The 23,377-nt window shown below is 44.4% G+C and overlaps 1 protein-coding gene across 1 annotated transcript in view; it reads right to left on the reverse strand.

Moving 5' to 3' along the window:
* OTUD7A (OTU deubiquitinase 7A) overlaps positions 1-23,377 on the reverse strand; it is a 386,234-nt gene that overhangs the window by 62,898 nt on the left and 299,959 nt on the right. Inside the window, exon 6 of the mRNA XM_040493910.1 lies at positions 20,022-20,240. Within this exon, the coding sequence (XP_040349844.1) occupies positions 20,022-20,240 (219 nt within the window). The remainder of the gene's footprint in view (positions 1-20,021; positions 20,241-23,377) is intronic.

The following is a 23,377-nucleotide window of genomic DNA, read 5'->3' on the forward strand; positions in this document are numbered from 1 at the left end:
TAATTGAGGAAAATTAATAACCTTAAATACTTATGAGAGAAAAGAAGAAAGATTAAGAAATAATGACTTGAATATTCATCTCAAGAAGTTAGGAAAGGAACACAGTAAATGAATCCAAAGTAGAGGATAATAATATAGATCAGGAGTCAGTAAACTTTGGTCTGTGGGTGAAATATGGCCAGTGGTCTATTTTTATATGGCCTGAAAACTAAGAATGTCTTTTGTATATTTAAAAGGTGTGTGTGTGTGTGTGTGTGTGTGTGTGTGTGTGTGTGTGTGAGAGAGAGAGAGAGAGAGAGAGAGAGAGAGAGAGAGAGAGAGAGAAAGGAAGGGAGGGAGGGAGGGAGGGAGGGTGAAAGGAGAGAGGGGTGTGTGTGAGGGAGAGAGGAGAGAATGAAAATGTGATAGAGACTTATGTGACTGGCAAAGCCTAGAAATATCCCTCAGATATGAATGGGAAATAATGGCACTTTCAGACCAATAAAAACAGAGAGTTAACTGCCATCAGGCCTGTACATAAAAACAAAACTAAAATCATATCATACCAGGATGGTATAACAAGTCTAAATCTGTAGCTTCAATGTATATAAAACAAAAGTTGATAGAATCAAAGGTGAAATAGAGAAACCCACAATCACAGGGGAGCCTTTAATATACCTCTCTCAGTAGCTGGTAGAACACATGGATAAAAGTTCAGTTAAAGATAGAGAATATCTGAACAACAAAATCAACAAAGTTGATATAATTAACACATATAAAACACTATACCTGAGAAGGACAGATTCAAAATTTTTTTAAGCACACAGGGAGTATTTCCCAAACTTCATCATATGCTGGGTCATAAAGCAAGTCTCAATTAAATGTCTAAAATCATTCATTGTATATTCTTTGACTATAGAGTAAGCTAGAAAAAAACCACTAAAATATCCCACATTTTCTGAGTCATTAAACAATATACTTCCAAATAACCTAGGGATCAAATTGCAAGAGAAATTATAAAATGTTTTAAATTGAATGATAACGCAAATAACACATAAAAAATTGTAATATTCAGCTAAAGCACTGCAGAGAGACACTGCAGAGAGATGTGTTGCATTATAGCGTACTGCCAAAGAAGATATAATGGCATAAGCTTACATCTCCTGAAGCCAGGAGAAAGAGTAGCATATTTAACCCAAAGGAAGAAGATGAAAGAAAAAAATAAAGAGCAGAGATTAATTAAACAAGAAATAAATGTACAGTAAAAAATCCAACAGAGGCCAAAATAGATTCTTTGAATAGATAAGTGTAATTTTTAAGTCCCTAGCAACATTATTAATGAAAATAAAAGGGAATTACTAAATATCAACATGGGAAATGAAAAAGGAGGCATCATCACAGATCCTATATACATTCAAAACTAGTGAGTATTAACACCAATAACTAAAATGAAAAGACAAATAATATGGAGCAACCAGAACTCTAGACAGTAGAGGAGCAAACTGGTACATCTGCTGAAAAATATTATAAAGCTAAACATGTGTAAAATCCTATGACTCAGCAATACCACCCCTAGGTATGTTTCTGCAGAAGTGTATACACATGTTTACCAAAAACATGTATAAGAATGTTCACAGCAGCACTATTTATAATAAAATACTGGAGACAACCCAAATGTTATGGACTGAATTACCCACTGCCCCAACCCCGCAATTCATATGTTGAAGCCCTAACCCCTAGTGTGGCTGTATTTGGAAATGGGGCCTCTGAGGAAGTAATTAAGGTTAAATGAGGTCATAAGGTTGTGGCCCTGATCTGAAAGGATTAATGTCCTTATAAGGGACACCAGGGAGCTCGTTCTGTTTGTCTCTGCACCTATGTACTGAGGAAAGGCCACATGAGGGCACAGCCAGAAGGTGGCTGTCTACAAGCCAGAGAGAGTTCTCACTGAGAAAACTGCATTGGATGGTACCTAAATCTGAGACTTCCAGCCTCTAGAATTGTGAGAAAATAAATTTCTGTAGTTTAAGCTGCCTAGTCTCTGTTTCTTTTTTTTGTTTTGTTTTGTTTTTTGTTTTTTATTATGGCAGGCTGGTCTAAGACACCAGATGTCCATCAACAATATAACAGATAAATAATTTGGAATAGATGCATACATTGCAAATCAAGAGTGGTAAGAATAAATTATAATTACACTTAACAATATGACTGAATCTTACAAGCTTAATAGTAAGTGAAAGAATCCAGATTTAACCCATTTATGATTCCATTTATATAAAGTTCACAAAGAGGCCAAATAAATCTATGCTGTTAGAAGTCTGCTTTCTTTTTTTTTAAAGTTTTAAAATGTTTATTTTTGAGAGAAAGAGAGAGAAAGAGAGAGTGAGAGAGAGAGAGAGAGAAAACACGAGTGGGGGGAGGGGCAGGGGAGACACAAGATCTGAAGCAGGCTCCAGGTTCTGAGCTGTCCACACAGAGCCCAATGTGGGGCTTATGCCCACGAACCATGAGATCATGACCTGGGCCAAAGTCAGATGCTTAACTGACTGAGCCACCCAGGTGCCCTAGAAGTCTGCTTTCTTGATCTGAATTTCTAGATAGGAGTCCTTGTTATAGAATGTGTTGTTATGCACTGAACTGTTTTCATACTTTCCTGTATGTGTGTTATGTTTCAATGAATAGCTTATAAAAAAAGGGTATTGGGTCTAGCTCTGGAGACTACATCAAAAGAGAGAGACAGCTGGAAGACACTGGCACCTGAGAGGGCATTTTGAAGGCAAAAGAAAAGACCCAGGGGGTAAGATTCCTGAAAGATCCTGCTTGCTGGATAAGAACTCCACTTTGCAAATATTTACATTCCACATTAATTTCCCCATACACTGCAGAGGAGTGTTTCTGAAATGTCGAAAAGGCAGTTTCAATAAAAATAAGACTATAAAGTCAAAAATAAGACTAAGTCATAAAACCACTAACATATACTGTAACTAAAGTATATTTCAACACAACATTTTTCCTATTTCTACACTGAATTGTTGATAGACTGGCTTCTCATAGATCTAGCCACCATCAATTTTATTTTACCACTTTTTAAATCATCTGACAATTCTGTTTTCTAACCATTCCTTAGATACCCTCCTTCACTTTCTTTTTATTTCCAATATTTGGATTGCCAAATCGAATCCGTTTTGGTGCTTTATTTTTCCTCACACAAATAAAAATGAGAACAGTGACAAAACAATAGTGATAATGAATTTTTTTTGATTGTATGAGATCCATCCACTAGATATATCACATGAGTTTCATTTATTACTACACATTATGAAACTCTGGGATCAGTCACCACATGTCAATGCAAAGATTGGGGGCTGTTGTAATTTGTGGGGCCCCCTCACTTTGTCTCCTTGTCCAATGCTTTTGCTCAATGCCATCAGCAATATGTTCTTCTATGACTGAATGAACTTTGCTGCTTACTTCATATTTGGCCTCTCAAAGAGCAACCCCTTGGAGATTTTCTCTGGTATTGGTGATTTGCCCTTTTAAGAAAATTAAGAAATCATGCAATTATTATTTGGAATGAAAAACTCAGCAGAAAACAGCTTGAGGGAAAAGGTGACAGTTTGCAAGGTTCTGAGTAGAGCTGAGGAGGTGTGGTGGAAAGAGCAGGGTGGGAGGCACCTAGAGCCAGTTTCTGATGGCTCTGCCATTTTACAGGCTGGGTCACAAGAGGTGAATGGAGGTGCTTCTCTGAGTCTTCCCTTCCTTACCTGTAAAGTGGATGGATATCCAACAGACAGCTGATGGCAGATGTGGAGGTCAATAATACCAAATACTGCACAAAGCTCACTGTTGATGCTATGAAAATACATCGTGGCTATTATTATCAAAAGCACAGTGTCATAGTGCCTACTCCATCCCACTTCAGATACCACATCTTTCAAGAGAGCCCAATAAGAGGGTCTGCTTTCCTCAGAGGACTCAAAAACATGCTATTTGAAATGTGAAACCATCAAGAGTGGGATTCAACCCAAACATACTACTTATCCAAGTGAAATGGCTAATAAAGGCACATGAGGAGGTTGAGAAAATCCCTTTGACCACAATACATTCTACATGATTTAATCTCCCAGTCTGGATCTTTAAGCATAGCAGGATTGTCAAACTTCAAATAAAAATATCGCATCTCTGGTAGGCAGACTTCTTGGGTGGCCTCAAGATACCCACCTCCTGGGGGAATCCTCTCTCCTTGAGTGTGGGTGGGATGCCACCCCATGACTAGATTACATTTCCTGGCCATGTGAGGGGTTTTGTATATGTAATCAGTTGACTTCTCAATTGACGTCCAAGGGAGATTATCCTGGGTGGGCCTGACCTAATCAGGTGAGGGTTTTTTTTTTTTATTTATATATGAAATTTATTGTCAAATTGGTTTCCATACAACACCCAGTGCTCATCCCAAAAGGTGCCCTCCTCAATACCCATCACCCACCCTCTCCTCCCTCCCACCCCCCATCAACCCTTAGTTTGTTCTCAGTTCTCAACAGTCTCTTATGCTTTGGCTCTCTCCCACTCTAACCTCTTTTTTTTTTTTTCCTTCCCCTCCCCCATGGGTTCCTGTTAAGTTTCTCAGGATCCACATAAGAGTGAAACCATATGGTATCTGTCTTTCTCTGTATGGCTTATTTCACTTAGCATCACACTCTCCAGTTCCATCCACGTTGCTACAAAAGGCCATATTTCATTTTTTCTCATTGCCACATAGTATTCCATGGTGTATATAAACCACAATTTCTTTATCCATTCATCAGTTGATAGACATTTAGGCTCTTTCCATAATTTGGCTATTGTTGAGAGTGCTGCTATGAACATTGGGGTACAAGTGCCCCTATGCATCAGTACTCCTGTGTCCCTTGGATAAATTCCTAGCAGTGCTATTGCTGGGTCATAGGGTAGGTCTATTTTTAATTTTCTGAGGAACCTCCACACTGCTTTCCAGAGCGGCTGCACCAATTTGCATTCCCACCAACAGTGCAAGAGGGTTCCCGTTTCTCCACATCCTCTCCAGCATCTATAGTCTCCTGATTTGTTCATTTTGGCCACTCTGACTGGCGTGAGGTGATACCTGAGTGTGGTTTTGATTTGTATTTCCCTGATAAGGAGCGACGCTGAACATCTTTTCATGTGCCTATTGGCCATCCGGATGTCTTCTTTAGAGAAGTGTCTATTCATGTTTTCTGCCCATTTCTTCACTGGGTTATTTGCTTTTCGGGTGTGGAGTTTGGTGAGCTCTTTATAGATTTTATACTAGCCCTTTGTCCAATATGTCATTTGCAAATATCTTTTCCCATTCCATTGGTTGCCTTTTCGTTTTGTTGGTTGTTTCCTTTGCTGTGCAGAAGCTTTTTATCTTCATAAGGTCTCAGTAATTCACTTTTGCTTTTAATTCCCTTGCCTTTGGGGACGTGTCGAGTAATAGATTGCTACGGCTGAGGTCAGAGAGGTCTTTTCCTGCTTTCTCCTCTAAGGTTTTGATGGTTTCCTGTCTCACATTCAGGTCCTTTATCCATTTTGGGTTTATTTTTGTGAATGGTGTGAGAAAGTGGTCTAGTTTCAACCTTCTGCATGTTGCTGTCCAGTTCTCCCAGCACCATTTGTTAAAGAGACTGTCTTTTTTCCATTGGATGTTCTTTCCTGCTTTGTCAAAGATTAGTTGGCCATATGTTTGTGGGTCTAGTTCTGGGGTTTCTATTCTATTCCATTGGTCTATGTGTCTGTTTTTGTGCCAATACCATGCTGTCTTGATGATGACAGCTTTGTAGTAGAGGCTAAAGTCTGGGATTGTGATGCCTCCTGCTTTGGTCTTCTTCAAAATTACTTTGGCTATTCGGGGCCTTTTGTGGTTCCATATGAATTTTAGGATTGCTTGTTCTAGTTTCGAGAAGAATGCTGGTGCAATTTTGATTGGGATTGCATTGAATGTGTAGATAGCTTTGGGTAGTATTGACATTTTGACAATATTTATTCTTCCAATCCATGAGCAGGGAATGTCTTTCCATTTCTTTAAATCTTCTTCAATTACCTTCATAAGCTTTCTATAGTTTTCAGCATACAGATCCTTTACATCTTTGGTTAGATTTATTCCTAGGTATTTTATGCTTCTTGGTGCAATTGTGAATGGGATCAGTTTTTTTATTTCTCTTTCTGTTGCTTCATTGTTAGTGTATAAGAATGCAACTGATTTCTGTACAATGATTTTGTATCCTGCAACTTTGCTGAATTCATGTATCAGTTCTAGCAGACTTTTGGTGGAGTCTATCGGATGTTCCACGTATAATATCATGTCATCTGCAAAAAGCGAAAGCTTGACTTCAGCTTTGCCAATTTTGATGCCTTTGATTTCCTTTTGTTGTCTGATTGCTGATGCTAGAACTTCCAGAACTATGTTAAACAACAGCGGTGAGAGTGGGCATCCCTGTCGTGTTCCTGATCTCAGGGGAAAAGCTCTCAGTTTTTCCCTATTGAGGGTGATGTTAGCTGTGGGCTTTTCATAAATGGCTTTTATGATCTTTAAGTATGTTCCTTCTATCCCGACTTTCTCAAGGGTTTTTATTAAGAAAGGGTGCTGGATTTTGTCAAAGGCCTTTTCTGCATCGATTGACAGGATCATATGGTTTTTCTCTTTTTTTTTGTTAATGTGATGTATCACGTTGATTGATTTGCGAATGTTGAACCAGCCCTGCATCCCAGGAATGAATCCCACTTGATCATGGTGAATAATTCTTTTTATATGCCATTGAATTCGATTTGCTAGTATCTTATTGAGAATTTTGGCATCCATATTCATCAGGGATATTGGCCTGTAGTTCTCTTTTTTTACTGGGTCTCTGTCTGGTTTAGGAATCAAAGTCATACTGGCTTCATAGAATGAGTCTCGAAGTTTTCCTTCCCTTTCTATTTCTTGGAATATCTTGAGAAGGATAGGTATTATCTCTGCTTTAAACGTCTGGTAGAACTCCCCTGGGAAGCCATCTGGTCCTGGACTCTTATTTGTTGGGAGATTTTTGATAACCGATTCAATTTCTTCGCTGGTTATGGGTCTGTTCAAGCTTTCTCTTTCCTCCTGATTGAGTTTTGGAAGAGTGTGGGTGTTCAGGAATTTGTCCATTTCTTCCAGGTTGTCCAATTTGTTGGCATATAATTTTTCATAGTATTCCTTGATAATTGTTTGTATCTCTGAGGGATTGGTTGTAATAATTCCATTTTCATTCATGATTTTATCTATTTGGGTCACCTCCCTTTTCTTTTTGAGAAGCCTGGCTAGAGGTTTGTCAATTTTGTTTATTTTTTCAAAAAACCAACTCTTGGTTTCGTTGATCTGCTCTACAGTTTTTTTAGATTCTATATTGTTTATTTCTGCTCTGATCTTTATTATTTCTCTTCTTCTGCTGGGTTTAGGCTGCCTTTGCTGTTCTGCTTCTATTTCCTTTAGGTGTGCTGTTAGATTTTGTATTTGGGATTTTTCTTGTTTCTTGAGATAGGCCTGGATTGCAATGTATTTTCCTCTCAGGACTGCCTTCGCTGCGTCCCAAAGCGTTTGGATTGTTGTATTTTCATTTTCGTTTGTTTCCATATATTTTTAAATTTCTTCTCTAATTGCCTGGTTGACCCACTCATTCGTTAGTAGGGTGTTCTTTAACCTCCATGCTTTTGGAGGTTTTCCAGACTTTTTTCTGTGGTTGATTTCAAGCTTCATAGCATTGTGGTCTGAAAGTATGCATGGTATGATTTCAATTCTTGTAAACTTATGAAGGGCTGTTTTGTGACCCAGTATATGATCTATCTTGGAGAATGTTCCATGTGCACTCGAGAAGAAAGTATATTCTGTTGCTTTGGGATGCAGAGTTCTAAATATATCTGTCAAGTCCATCTGATACAATGTCTCATTCAGGGCCCTTGTTTCTTTATTGACCGTGTGTCTAGATGATCTATCCATTTCTGTAAGTGGGGTGTTAAAGTCCCCTGCAATTACCACATTCTTATCAATAAGGTTGCTTATGTTTATTTTTTTTATTTTTTTTTTTAATTTTTTTTCAACGTTTTTATTTATTTTTGGGACAGAGAGAGACAGAGCATGAACGGGGGAGGGGCAGAGAGAGAGGGAGACACAGAATCGGAAACAGGCTCCAGGCTCTGAGCCATCAGCCCAGAGCCCGACGCGGGGCTCGAACTCACGGACGGAGAGATCGTGACCTGGCTGAAGTCGGACGCTTAACCGACTGCGCCACCCAGGCGCCCCAAGGTTGCTTATGTTTATAAGTAATTGTTTTATATATTTGGGCGCTCCGGTATTCGGCGCATAGACATTTATAATTTTTAGCTCTTCCTGATGGATAGACCCTGTCACTATTATATAATGTCCTTCTTCATCTCTTGTTACAGCCTTTAATTTAAAGTCTAGTTTGTCTGATATAAGTATGGCTACGCCAGCTTTCTTTTGGCTCCCAGTAGCATGATAAATAGTTCTCCATCCCCTCACTCTCAATCTAAAGGTGTCCTCAGGTCTAAAATGAGTCTCTTGTAGACAGCAAATAGATGGGTCTTGTTTTTTTTATCCATTCTGATACCCTATGTCTTTTGGTTGGCGCATTTAATCCATTTACATTCAGTGTTATTATAGAAAGATATGGGTTTAGAGTCATTGTGATGTCTGTAGGTTTTATGCTTGTAGTGATGTCTCTGGTACTTTGTCTCACAGGGTCCCCCTTAGGATCTCTTGTAGGGCTGGTTTAGTGGTGACAAATTCCTTCAGTTTTTGTTTGTTTGGGAAGACCTTTATCTCTCCTTCTATTCTAAATGACAGACTTGCTGGATAAAGGATTCTCAGCTGCATAGTTTTTCTGTTTAGCACACTGAAAATCTCGTGCCAATTCTTTCTGGCCTGCCAAGTTTCAAAAGAGAGATCAGTCACAAGTCTTATATGTCTCCCTTTATATGTGAGGGCACGTTTACCCCTTGCTGCTTTCAGAATTTTCTCTTTATCCTTGTATTTTGCCAGTTTCACTATGATATGTCGTGCAGAACATCGATTCAAGTTACGTCTGAAGGGAGTTCTCTGTGCCTCTTGGATTTCAATGCCTTTTTCCTTCCCCACTTCAGGGAAGTTCCCAGCTATTATTTCTTCAAGTACCCCTTCAGCACCTTTCCCTCTCTCTTCCTCCTCTGGGATACCAATTATGTGTATATTATTTCTTTTTAGTGTATCACTTAGTTCTCTAATTTTCCCCTCATACTCCTGGATTTTTTTATCTCTCTTTTTCTCAGCTTCCTCTTTTTCCATAACTTTATCTTCTAGTTCACCTATTCTCTCCTCTGCCTCTTCAGTCCGAGCCGTGGTGGTTTCCATTTTGTTATGCATTTCGTTTAAAGCGTTTTTCAGCTCCTCGTGACTGTTCCTTAGTCCCTTGATCTCTGTAGCAAGAGATTCTCTGCTGTCAGCTATACTGTTTTGAAGCCCAGCGATTAATTTTATGACTATTATTCTAAATTCACTTTCTGTTATATTATTTAAATCCTTTTTGATCAGCTCATTAGCTGTTGTTATTTCCTGGAGATTCTTCTGAGGGGAATTCTTCCGCTTGGTCATTTTGGATAGTCCCTGGCGTGGTGAGGACCTGCAGGGCACTTCCCCTGTGCTGTGGTGTATAACTGGAGTTGGTGGGCGGAGCCGCAGTCAGACCTGATGTCTGCCCCCAGCCCACCGCTGGGGCCACAGTCAGACTGGTGGGTGCCTTCTCTTCCCCTCTCCTAGGGGCGGGATTCACTGTGGGGTGGGGTGGCCTGTCTGGGCTACTTGCACACTGCCAGGCTTGTGATGCTGGGGATCTGTCGTCTTAGCTGGGGTGGGTAGGCAAGGTGCACAGGGGCAGGAGGGGCAGGCTTAGCTTGCTTCTCCTTAGGTGATCCACTTCAGGAGGGGCCCTGTGGCAGCAGGAGGGAGTCAGATCCGCTGCCGGAGGTTTGGCTCTGCAGAAGTGCAGAGTTGGGTGTTTGCGCGGAGCAAGTTCCCTGGCAGGAACTGGTTCTCTTTCGGTTTCTGGCTGGGGGATGGGCGGGGGCGCTGGCGCTGGCGAGCGCCTTTGTTCCCCACCAAACCGAGCTCTGTCTTCAGGGGGCTCAGCAGCTCTCCTTCTCTTTGTCCTCCAGCCTTCCCGCTTTCTGAGCAGAGCTGTTCACTTATGACCTCCCAGCCGCTAAGTCGCGCTTGCTGTCGGAACACAGTCCATCAGGCCCCTCCGCTTTTTGCAAGCCAGACTTGGGGGCTCTGCTTGGCCGGCGAGCCGCCCCTCCGCCCCGGCTCCCTCCCGCCAGTCCGTGGAGCGCGCACCGCCTCGCCGCCCTTCCTACCCTCTTCCGTGGGCCTCTCGTTTGCGCTTGGCTCCGGCGACTCCGTTCTGCTAATCCTCTGGCGGTTTTCTGGGTTATTTAGGCAGGTGTAGGTGGAATCTAAGTGATCAGCAGGACGCGCGGTGAGCCCAGCGTCCTCCTACGCCGCCATCTTCCCTCTCCTCTTCAGGTGAGGGTTTTAAAAAGGGATTTATTTGATGGTCAGAGAGGCAGAAAGTCAGAGAGAGGAGAGAGAAGAAAGGAGGAGAAGGGATGAGTGAAGAAAGGAGAAGAGGGATAAGGGAGAAGAGAGAAGAAAGAGATCCCCTGGGTGGTCTTGAAGAAGTAAACTGGCATGTTGTGTAGAGGGCCATGTGCCAAGCACCTAGGTCTCTAGAGTGGTCTCCAGATGCTGAGAGCTTCCCCCACCAAGAGCTATTAAGCACACTGGAATCTCAGTTACTCAGCTGTGAAGAACTGAATTCTGACAATAACCTGAGGTGTTCAGAAGTAGATCTCTCCCTAGCTGGGTCTCCAGCTGAAGGCAGTCCCCGACAAGTGGATTTCAGGCTTGAGGGGCCCTGGGCAGAGGGCCCAGCTAACACATCCACACTGCTGATCCACAGAAACTGTGGGACAATAAATTTGTAGCTGTTAACTGTGTGGTGATTTGCTACCTAGCAACAGAAAATGGATACAGCATCCTTTAGCCAGAAGACATGCAAATCGGAATTCTGTCTATTTGTCTCACCTTCCTACCCTGGGAGAGTTTAAAATTTTTTTTTAAATGTTTCTTCATTTTAGAGAGAGAGAGAGAGAGAGAGAGAGAGAGAGAGAGAGAGAGAGAGAGAGACAGCATGAGGGGGGAAGGGGCAGAGAGAGAGAGGGAGACACAGAATCTGAATCAAGCTCCAGGCTCTAGGCTGTCAGCACAGAGCTCAACATGGTGCTTGAACTCAGAAAAACTCACAAACCACAAGATCAGGACCTGAGTCAAATCAAGAGTTGGATGCTTCATCGACTGGGTCACCCAGGCGCCCTTCTTATGGCCACTTCTAAACCTTCTCTCCCTCAAGATAAGCAGCCTCTTGGGAACCTGCACCAGGAAGCTTGCTGTTCATACTTTTCCTGTTATAGTTCTGCCAACTTCAGGTCACTGCCTCTTGGTCCTAGAGACATTGGCCCCTGGCAGAGGGACTGCCTCACCACCCCTTCCCCAGGCAGGCTTAATTATTGTCCTCAGGTCGCCTTATACATATCATCACACACTACCCATGTCATTAGGGTTGTCTCTCCCAATGTCTCTCCCCTCTGGCCTGTGAGCCCAGAGGGCAGGGCCATATCTCCTCTGTGGGGGCTAAGACACAAGGGGATTGAATAGGCACTGACCTGATCTTGGAGATGTGGTCCCAGTGGCCCCAGGCCTCCGCTGCACTGGTAGGAGAAGGAGCAGAATGGCCCAGAGAAAGCATGACCTTCTGATCTGAGGGAGATGGTGACATTGCTTTACATGCACAACATTGAGCCTGTCACTCCAGGCCAGGTGAGGTGCTCTGCCCAGAGGTGGGAGACCAGACTCGGTAAGTTTTGGAAGCCCCTTTGGTAGGATTCCATTCTCATCCTCCAGATCTTTTTTTTTTTTTTTTCTGTTTACTTCATGAATCCAATGTAAATAGTGCCATATCCCCCCACTTATGAAAAGCTTTCCAGGGGCGCCTGGGTGGCTCCAGTCAGACTAGTGTCTGACTCTTGGTTTTGGCTCAGGTCAGGATCTCACAGTTTCGTGGGTTCGAGCCCCACATTGGGCCCCGTGCTGATGTTGCAGAGCCTGCCTGGGGATTCTCTTTCTCTCCCTCTCTCTGCCCCTCCCCTACCTGTGCTGTCTCTGTCTCTCTCAAAATAAAGAAATAAACTTGAAAAGAAAAAAGCTTTCCAACATTCTCAGCAACCTGACACTTTGCATAAAACAGGGAAAGCACCCGAAGCTACCTGAAAAGGTGCTCATTTTATACAATTTAGATAATGCTTTTGCCTCAATCCTACCTCCCTGTCTTCCTGTATGCTGCCACGTTCACTTTCCAGAAAATATGTCACATTGGTCACCAATGTTGTGCTCTTAGGGTAGGGAGAGGATACCCTGGAAAGCAGCACATGTGTTAGATATCTCATTATCCTCAAAAGCTTAAAACAAATAGAAATTCAGCACATTAACTGCTCATCTACCTCGAGTGGTACACACTGTGAAGCCGTGCTCCAAGAGACAGAATCTGGCTCATGTCAGACCCTAAGCAGCTTGCTCTTCCGGGGGGTTGGGGGGCTGCTTTCCACCTTGTCATGGGCTGTTCCAGGACTCTGAACCCAGAAGAGGAACCACAGAGGTGTAAATTCACCACACAGCTGGCAGTCATCTTGCATCTGGAAGGAATCCTACGTATCTAGAAATTCTTTCTCATCTAGAAGGAATCTTGTATACCTAGAAGTAATGTTTCTAGGTCTGAGAGTTAATACCATCTGAAATGGGGCACCCTCCTCTTTCGTGCTACCTTCATTCAAATTTCTTACAGGGAACATTATCATTTTCTAAATCTCAGTCAAGCTCACATATTTAGTCCCACTTGGAAGGTAACTGAATCATGACAAAACTTAAGTATGTGCCTGGGGGGATGGAAGCCAAGGCTTGGTGGTTTGATTTCAGTTGGCTTCCAGGTGAAAGCGTTCTTAAGGCTGTTAATCAGATGTGACCACCCTGGGAAGGTGACCCAGCTATGATAAATGCCAGTGTTTTCCAGCTTCTGCAGAACCAAAAATGGCTCATCTCCAGTCAGACCCAGGATGGGATGCCCAAGATGAAGGCATTCTTCACACAAACAGTGTGATTGGGAACACGGTACAAAGCTCCTATTTCTAGCTTTGACAGAAAGGTCATTCAGTCTCCTCACACAATAACTTCACTTAAGAACTGAAGACAGACAAACAAACGTGGGAATTGGCACTGTGAATAAAGAAAAAGAAAACAAAAAAAACAAAAACTTGAGCTCCTGCAAAGGAGAAAATCATGGGTGAACTCCATCAAGGGAGGCTGGCGTATTACGGGGGAAGAACTATTAGTCACTCATTCTGCCTTTTCCAAGCATCGTTCCTGATTCATACATGATAATGGCACCAATTAACTTGAGCTTTGTAACAGATGGTTACCACACAGTTTAAAAAAAGATGTCATTTTGCTCATCACCCACTAAGACACTGAGAGGAAAGAAAACAAAACTTGTTAATTCTCTAGGAGCAAGATTAGCACATCTTGCCCTAAACGTGACCCTATGATTCTTTTTAATGTCACTTACAGAGTGACTCCACCCACCCAGGGTCACTGACTGATCCCCCTTCTCTGGGCATCACTGTGCCTTGCCTGTACTTCTGTGAGTCCCTCCTGCGGGACTGCAATGTTTTGCTCTAGGTCTGTCTTCCTGGCATTTCTGCCCAGCTCCAGACCTCCTTATCCACCTGGTACTCAACACAGAACAAAGTTGTGTCGGGGGTGCAGTGGGAGGTTGCTATTAAAGCTCATCTCCTCCCCAGGGATTTCTTCTCCCACTTCTCCCATTTCAAACTCCCATATCTATATCCTTAACCCAGGCCTCTCCTGACCTCCAGACTCTCATGTTCAACTAGACAGCAATGTCACACAATGTCAGCAAAGTCTCACTAGAATCTCTGACTTTGCCTGCCCCTCCTGGCCCCTCCATCGCCCCCCCCCAAGCCTGCCCCTCCCCCAGGGTGTCTGCATCTCCCCATGGCACCATCATGCTAAGGAAGGGCAATATTCCTGGGGTCATGCTTGACTCAGCTCTTTCTGCTATGCCCCCCATCCAGTCCATCAACAAGTCCTGTGGGTCCACCTTCAAAACAGATCTTGCTTCAATATCTAGCTTCTAGCTTTTTAAATATTTTTTAAATGTTTATTTATTTTTGAGATGAGAGACAGAGAGGCAGAGCATGAGCAGGGGAGGGGCAGAGAGAAAGGGAGACAGAGAATCCAAAGCATGCTCCACACTCTGAGCTGTCAGCACAGATCTGGACCCGGGGCTTGAACCCACGAACTGTGAGATCATGACCTGAGCCAAAGTTGGGCACTCAACTGACTGAGCCACCCAGGTGACCCATCAATATCTATCTTCTTCTTGTTACTTCCACTGCTACCCCCACAGCACTGGCCACCTGTCCTCCCCTGGGTAAAGTAGCCACCTCCTCCCAGCTCCTCCTCCTTCTCATCCCCCTTAGAGTCCATTCTCAACAGAGCACCAGAACACATCAAATGTGTTCCTAAAAATGTCACTCACTGCTCAAAACTCTCTTGGGACTGCACATCCTACCTATGGTTATGCCCAAAGGCTCACAATGGCTCCAGGGGCCCCTGGCTACCATTCTTCTGCCTTCCTTTCCAACTCCTCCAGCCCTCATTCCATCTGCCCCTATGCCTGGCCTTCCTTACATGTGCAAGACTTTGAAGCCAAGCCCCCTCTGCCGGGAATGCCAGAGCCCCATGTCTCCATCTCTCCCTCCCCTGCTGCCCTCAAGAGACCTGCCTCGGTCTCCCCCTCTTCACCTTATATCCCCTACCTTGCTTCTCACTTTCTCCACAGCTCACCACCTCACTTCCCATTTATGTTCTACCTTTGATTGGTTTTCTTTCCCACTAGAATTTAATCTCTATGAGTATAGGAATTTCACCCCAGCACTTGGAATGAACAGGCTGTTTCATGGGAGCACAGTGTTGTGTTGGGTGACCTTGTCTTGGTTTGGCAGCTGTCACACATCTCTGACTACAAATGGAAAAAAGTGAGGCTCCAGAGGGTCAGGTAACTTGGCCAAGTTCTCCCAGCTGACGTGGGACAGCCCAGGTTGGGCTGACACTGGATACCTTCAAAACCATCCATACACCTTACCACTTCTCTGGCAGATTTGCTTCAACATGACTACCTTCCCATGGAGACAAGACTCAACGCCACAACTCAAAGGTGTCCCTAAATATTTTTTGGCATCTGTATTTCAGTTTCTCATGTACGCAGTAACGACTATATTACACAAATATGCCCTTTGGGTTCACAAGATCACAGAAGCACCACATACCATCTCGCCCACACTGTGGTGGGCTTTTGGACAAGGCATGAGTGGTTACTCCTCAGATCTAGAGACCTATGGTCTCTGAGTCTTCTTACACATAAATGAAGCAGATAATCTGATTGAGAAATTAATGGTGTCTTGCGTTTTCCATGGCAGGTAATCACTAAAGAATGAAAGGCATTGTCCTTCATCTCTCAGGGGGTCAGCACTTGTATCTACTGAAGACCTGGTCCTTCTGTTGCCCCAAAGACTGTCACAGGGTGGGAATAGGTTTACCCTCCAGGTTTTAAGGCTCAGGAGAATGGCACTGTGGGTTCTGTGGGAGGTGAAGAGTGGCACCCCACTCAACAGAGAGGCCCCTCAAATAGATGGACTGACCCATGCCTTGCCAGGCACTGAAGGTAGAGCCTAGCCTCTGTGATGGACCAGGTGAAAACTAACTGAGTGAAGATCATTTTGTTGCTGATTTTCTGATCAACATGAGCCCTGGGTTCCTGTAGAGTCCCAAAGGCAGGGAAAGCCCCCCACCCTGAGACCCTGTGACAAAGTTGATGTTTCCTTCCCAAGACAGCTAGAATTATGCCTCTAACAAGTGGATTTTCAGGCACCTATATTAATCTCCATGTATATAGTATATGTGCACACATGTATATCAATAGCTTACTCACAGCTATCCTGAGCACTAAATTACTAGAAGGGGGAATTTACACTTTATACCCGGCAATACTGAGTGGCTTTCTCAAATCACTGTTCTTATTAGAGCTCTGTCTTCCCCATGGAGAGTAATGGTGGCACCTGATAGTTAACAACAGGGCACAGCATGGGTGGGAGGGAACAAGGCCACCTCCCAGTGGGCGATGCTCATCACCTAGATGTGGTGGGGGACTGTGAAGGGCTTGCCTGACACCAGCTGGGGTCCCGACCATAACCTGGGCACAGAAAGGGCCTGAGGGATGATCTAGTCTACAGTGCTTCTCGAGAGCTGAGGAAAAAAGTCCAGAGAATTTATATGGATAGTGGGGTGGGGTCAGTTCTTTTAAAAAGAAATTTAACGTTTACTCATTTTTGAGAGACAGAGAGAGACAAAGCATGAGTGGGGGAGGGGCAGAGAGCGAGGGAGACAACAGAATCTGAAGCAGGCTCCAGGCTCTGAGCTGTCAGCTTAGAACCCAATGCAGAGCTTGAACCCATGAACTGTGAGATTATGGCCTGAGCCAAAGTCAGACACTCAACTGGCTGAGCCACTCAGGTACCCCCTTTAAAAAAAAAAAAAAAAAATTAATGTTTATTTATTTTGAGAGAGAGAGAGAGAGAGAGAGAGACAGTGCATGAGCAGGGGAGGGGCAGAAAGAGGGGGAGATACAGAATCCAAAGCAGGCTCCAGGCTCTGAGCTGTTAGCACGGAGCCCGATGTGGAGCTTGAACTCATGAACTGCGAAATCAGACCTGAGCTGAAGTCAGACACTCAACTGACTGTGCCACCCGGGTGCCCCGGGCTGGGGTCAGTTCTATGCTGAGGAAATGAACACATTTATTCTTTATGTCTACATTATTTTCCGATTTCTCATTTCCATGTACCAGGCAGAGCCCTGGCATTCAGGCTCTCACTGCTCTAGAAGCACACTCCTGAAGTGTGGGGTGGCCGGCCAGTCTCCCCAACGCTTCCCGCAGTATGGATGGGGTGCTTCCCTAGTGCTGAGTGGGGATCCCTGCTGCCCACTCTTGCTACTTTTGATGGCAGAAACAATGTTGGTGAATTCAGGATCTTCAGTCAGTAAGTTTGGGTTCTTAATAGGTGCTTTCTAAGACTGTATGGTTGGAGTAAAATAGTACTCTTTAAAAATACTAATCCGGGAAGTAAGCTGTAGGTGATAAAAATTAACATGCAGTGTATGGAAAAAATAACAGAAAAGACATTCCATAGAAGTAAAAGATTTTGCTAAGCATGGCAGGGTCAAAGAAGGGTGCTATCGTGGTGCCAGAGTGGGACTCTGTGCCCTTTACCAGGACTCTACCTTCAAAGGAAGTGGCTGCCATTAACGGTGCTACTAGTCATTGACAGGACCTAATGTCAGCATTCAAGAGAAATTAGCTCATGAAACGCTTTTCTTTCTAAACCTACACCAACTTCCCCCTTCTGTATGAATAGTGAATCCTTTGTTCAAAATATCTTTTCTGAATTATTCACACAGAAACAGCTTTAAAATAGCCAGCCTCCATAGTGAGTGGTTTAGGATTATTGCTAACCCAGGCGAATTGTTTTATGGTTGTGGATCAGTCAATGACCCTGAGGTAAGACAGAGCAGGGCTGTGGGCGTCAGTGTGTGGGTTGCTTTTGACAGCTTTGCAGCAGCTGAGGAAACAAGTCATTGGTAGTTACAACATCAGATCCAACACTGGATCCAACACTGTTATTGCAAGTGCAGACCCTGTTCTAAAACCAAGCCTGCCATGGGTGAGGACCCCTGAGTCCTGGGGCTGAGGCTGACCATCAGGCTGCCCAACACAAAGAAGTCCCCACTAACCACTACCCATTCCTTTGTCTATGTTCTTCTTGGACCAAGTGGATGAGGACATTTCCTGGATTGCTCTACATGAAATGGGATGAAGCCAAGTATACACTGAAGCTTGGACCTGACAGAAAACACCCAACTGTCAACTTTCTGGGTGTTTCCCATTTGCCCTGCAGCTTTATCCTCCCCCTACTCTGCACCCTCAGGGCAACCTGCCTGGAGCCCTGTAATGGGCTCTCTGCTCTCTGCCCTTTTGCTGATGAGAGGCACTGGTCAAAGCCTGTGCCAAAGAAGGTGGTCAGAGTATTTATTTTTCCATCATCTTCTCTCCTTGAAGCCACACCTTCTTGTAAGTAGCTTTCTCCATTAGCTCCTTTCATCATTTGCCTCTTTGCCAGGCCCAAGAGTGGCAGTGCCCCTGTAGTGCCATTTCCAAGCATGACACTATCCTTTGCTGGTGTTCTTAACACCTTGCTCATTCTTTTTTTTTTTTAAATTTTTTTCAACGTTTTTATTTATTTTTGGGACAGAGAGAGACAGAGCATGAACGGGGGAGGGGCAGAGAGAGAGGGAGACACAGAATCGAAAACAGGCTCCAGGCTCCAAGCCATTAGCCCAGAGCCTGACGCGGGGCTCGAACTCACGGACCGTGAGATCGTGACCTGGCTGAAGTCGGACGCTTAACCGACTGCGCCACCCAGGCGCCCCACACCTTGCTCATTCTTGCATCAACATTTCCTACTGAAGCTACCAGGATGGGTAGGGAATGCTGATGACTGGTCCATCTGCCGATGTCAAGATCATACCAACTATAGATCCTTCTCTTCAGTCTTCTGCAACACTCCAAAGGCCTGGGCATTTTCAGTTTTGTCTTGGTGACATGCTAAGTGTGATTCTCTGACAGAGAAGCCCTTACTGGCTGAGGGCTTGAACACACCCTCTATCCACTACTCTCAGCCAAAGGCTCCCCATCTTGCTTCCCTAGCATGTGCCTCACAGGAGCACCTCCTTGTGCCAGGCCTTTGGAAGTGGAGGCTCCACTCTGCAGCAGCCGGGAATAGCTGGCTGACAATGGAATCAGAGTCAGAAGTCCTTGCTCCCCAGTCCAACCAGCTGAGGGTACACTCCAAGTGCGCTGTCAACCCATGCTGGTGGGGAGGCAGTGCCCATGGCAGATGTATGCTGGGCCTGAGAAGGGCAGGGGCACAGAGTCTTCTGCGTGTATATCCGAGAAGCCCCTGAACATATGATTTTGCAAAGATTTATAATGAAAACGGTTATGAGTAAGATAGGATATTTGCTCTGTCTCAGGAAGAACCTACATCTGCTTTAGACACTTGTTTTGAACGAATATGTTATCTTTAGGCACTCCAAAGGAGACAAGTTTGGCTTGCTCCCCAAATCTCTTCTTCATTGGGATGTCAGAGGAAATGCAAAGAAAAAGGAGAAGACTGAAGTCAGGTTTTGTGTTTCCTCAACCCTGGAGGCCAGCAAGGCTGGGAGGGCAGGAGATGACAGACACACTCTGCTCGTGCCATTTAATACTTAACTCCACCAGGCGGCTACCTGTCTTCTCGTCTTTGCAGACAGGAAAACTGAGGCTCAGGGAGGTTACATAACTTGCTCATGTACATAGGAAGTGACAGGGTCTCCTATTTTCCCCAAAGTCCATGGCCTTTCTTACCTTAAGTTCAACACCCACAGGAGGGTTGTATGGAAAAAGGAGAAAAGTCAGGCAAAGCCACAGAGAGTGTCTTTAGAGGGGCCTGGCCTAGACAGGTTGGATCTGGGAACAAAGGGAAAATTCATGGGATCTCAGCACCAAATAGCCAATGGCCCCTGCCAGTCAGGGCTGGGTTGGAACAGACCTTATCTGCAGAGCAGGGGGTTTGCTGCAAGCTTCCAGAGTCTGAGTTGGAAACACCGGACTCAGACAACACGCGTCCCTTCCTCACTGATCTAAGTTAGGCCAGCCTCTCTTGCTCCCCGAGCCCAAGGAACACGGGCCTGCTGGGGCCAGCAGCTCACCTGCCTGCTCCAAAGCCACCATGGTCGCCTGCTCGATCAAGTCCCGTTCGATGAAACTCCTGAAGTCTTCACTGTACACACTCAGATCCGGCAACTGGAATGTGTAGATGGGCATCTCCAGGGGGAACTGCTCATTGTTGCACTCACTGGCCACGTGGGACCTGGCCAGGGAGACGATAGCCGAGCTGGCGTGGGAAATTCCCCGAGAAAGTCGCTTTTCTGCAGGGGGGGTGGGAAAGACAACCACAGGAAATGAGTGGGGTGGCTGTGTGGCTCAGTGAGCATGCGTGTCCACGCACGTGCATGCACAAATCTTCTCACACACTTACACACACACACACACACACACACACACACACAGGCGCTCACACACACATTCAACCCACACACCTGTCACTCTTTTCCCGCAGGCCTCCCTGCTGCTGGGGCTAACATTACCACCACCTGGCATATGGCACTTACTCACTCTGAGTCATAAGACCATTCAGAAAGAGGCAAGCTGGGAGTCTACCACACAAGTATGCATCAGCATCATTAAAGATCACCAGGCTTCTTTTTGGGTCTTAAGTTACATCTAACTCCAGTCAGCAGAGCTGTCCCCTGCTAGCTCTGAGGGACATGAGCCAGACTGCTCTTTGTTTCATCCATTTACATACTTCAAGCAAGAAGCAATTGGTTCAGGCTTTCCCCACCACGGCTTGGATGGTAAGAGAGGTTACTTTACTAAAGTTACTCTGATAAATGCATCTCGCATGACAATGCTCCACATACAGATATGAAGCCATCACATCTACTTCTCTTCTGTCTGGTTTTTCTTCATCACAGCACTCAAAAAGTACTGGGCTACTTTAGTCTTATTCTGCCTGGGCTTTCCAACAAAAGGGTGAAAAGCACCGTGTAGAATTCCTCTGATGGACATGATGTTACTCTGTTAAGAAGTTAATCATGTGATCTCAATGCCACAGCAAAAAAGTGGATGTCTTTGTTTTCCTTTACTCTTGCTTTTTTTTAATTAAAATGTTTTAATGTTTATTTTTGAGAGAGAGAGAGAGAGAGAGAGATAGAGCATGAGTGGGGGGAGGTGGAGAGAGAGAGGGAGACACAGAATTTGAAGCAGGCTCCAGGCTCTGAGCTGTCAGCACAGAGCCTGACATGGGGCTTGAACTCATGAGCCATTAGATCATAACCTGAGCTGAAGTCGGACCCTCACCTGACTGAGCCACCCAGATGCCCCTCTTGTTGTTGTTTTTTAATGTTTATTTATTTGTTTTTACAGAGAAAGAGATCGAGAACATGTGGGGAGGGACAGAGAAAGAGAGAGAGGGAGAAAGAGAATTTCAAGCAGGCTCCATGCTCAGCACTGAGCCTGACACAGGGTTTGATCTCATGACCATGAGATCATGACCTGAGCTGAAATCAAGAGCCAGATGCTTAACCGGCTGAGCCACCCAGGCTCCCCCCATCCTTGTTTTTTTAAGCCCTGTCCTTAATGACTAACATTTACCATGCTACAAGGATTCTTAAATACAGGGTGTTAGGGAGAAGTTTTCTTGTTTACAATCAATATCTGTAATAACAGAGTTATTTTAGCAAGACAGAAATCCTCTTTCAATCATCTCAGGAAAACAAAATTCAAACTGCTGTTTGGATGAGTATTGTCTAAACCCTGTGGCAAATTCATAAAGTATATCCACTCAGGTCATGAGGACTCCCACTTCATTTCAGATTAGCCTGCTCACTGATCAGGCTCTGCGCTCATGCTGATGTTGCTCTGAAGCATGTCTCTTCCTGCCTGTGCTCACAGAAAACCCACACCTGTGCCTTCGTCCCGAATGGGAGCTTCTTACTTTCCCATGGGCAAGAGCAGTGGACAGAAATGTCATTAAAGTAATTTTGCTACAGCAAACCGAAAACAAGAGCCTTTTGACCCTGGGGTAGGTTGGTTTTAAATTTAAAGTCAATTCTCAGAAGCCTCAAGTATCTGTGCATTAAAATGCATAGCGAGTCCCACAGAGTATTTTAAAATGGGTAATTTTGATACACCTTCAATTAGATTCTGAGACCATGATGACTAGTTATTTTGAGGAAAGGCAAAGAGAAGTTAAACCACAGCAGCCATGGGAAAGAAGAGAAATGGAGCACATAGGGCCTGGCTTATCTACCATGGGGGATGGCCCCAGTGCTTCCTGCACTGCCCACATTCTGAAGAGCAAGAACAGAGTAGACTCCAAATCTTTCTGCCATGTTTCCAGGTCTTGCAAGCCAGGCTGATGTCTTGTCTCTTGCTACAATCTACCATGTCTTATCTGGGAAAGAAGGAACTGCCCCATCTACTAGGATCTGATGGAGATGGAAATCAGTTGTTCTTTAATACCTGAGGTGCTACATGACCTCACGGTCCACTGGGCAGACTCACAATGCTGCTCTCAACAGTAGGAATCTGCCGGGCAGGGTTATCCATACTCCTTCATGGTTTATCACTCAGTACCTATTTGCTAGTTAATGACATGCTATTAGGATCTGAGAAACATTGCAATTTATAGTATAGTATGATGCTATTTAGCAGTTCCAAATATTAAATATTTGGAGTCTTGGGGTGGCTCAGTTGGTTGAGCAACCTACTTTGGCTCAGGTCATGATCTCACGGTCTGTGAGTTCGAGCCCTGTGTTGGGCTCTGTGCTGACAGCTCAGAGCCTGGAGCCTGCTTCAGATTCTGTGTCTCCCTATCTCTCTGCCCCTCCCTCATTCATGCTCTGTCTCTCTCTGTCTCAGAAATAAACATTAAACAAAATTTAAAAAAATAAATCAATATTTGGAGTCTGAAAGAAAAAGCCTGAAAGAAAAGGTCTGAAAGAAAAGCCCCCAAAGGGGTGTGTGCCTGGTTGGCTCACTTGGTTAGGCATCTGACTTCGGCTCAGGTCATGATCTTATGGCTTGTGGGTTTGAGCCCCGCGTTGGGCTCTGTGCTGGCAGTTCAGAGCCTGGAGCCTGCTTTGGATTCGATGTCTCCCTCTCTTTCTGTCCCTCCCCCCCACTCTCTCAAAAATAAACATTAAAAAATTAAAAAAAAGAAAAATCCTTTTTGAACTAAAATTAAATTATGTTAAAGCTCATATAATGAGAAATATGCTCCTAATTCTAACATTTCCCCATCACCATCTCCATGAATGCACATAATCACACACAAACATACACATGCACATACACATTGATTCTTTAAACATGAACTCAGTGATCTTTCTTTTAGGGGGGTATAAATGAATTGTGTCACAGGAATTACCATGTTCAAAGTTATGCCCCAGAGAAATATAGAGATTAAAAAATCATAGAGAATGCACAGAATTTTACAACTATT

The sequence above is a fragment of the Herpailurus yagouaroundi genome, unplaced genomic scaffold (genome assembly GCF_014898765.1).
Source record: "Herpailurus yagouaroundi ecotype Mexico unplaced genomic scaffold, PumYag 185, whole genome shotgun sequence".
In the NCBI taxonomy this organism is placed as follows: Eukaryota; Metazoa; Chordata; class Mammalia; order Carnivora; family Felidae; genus Herpailurus; species Herpailurus yagouaroundi.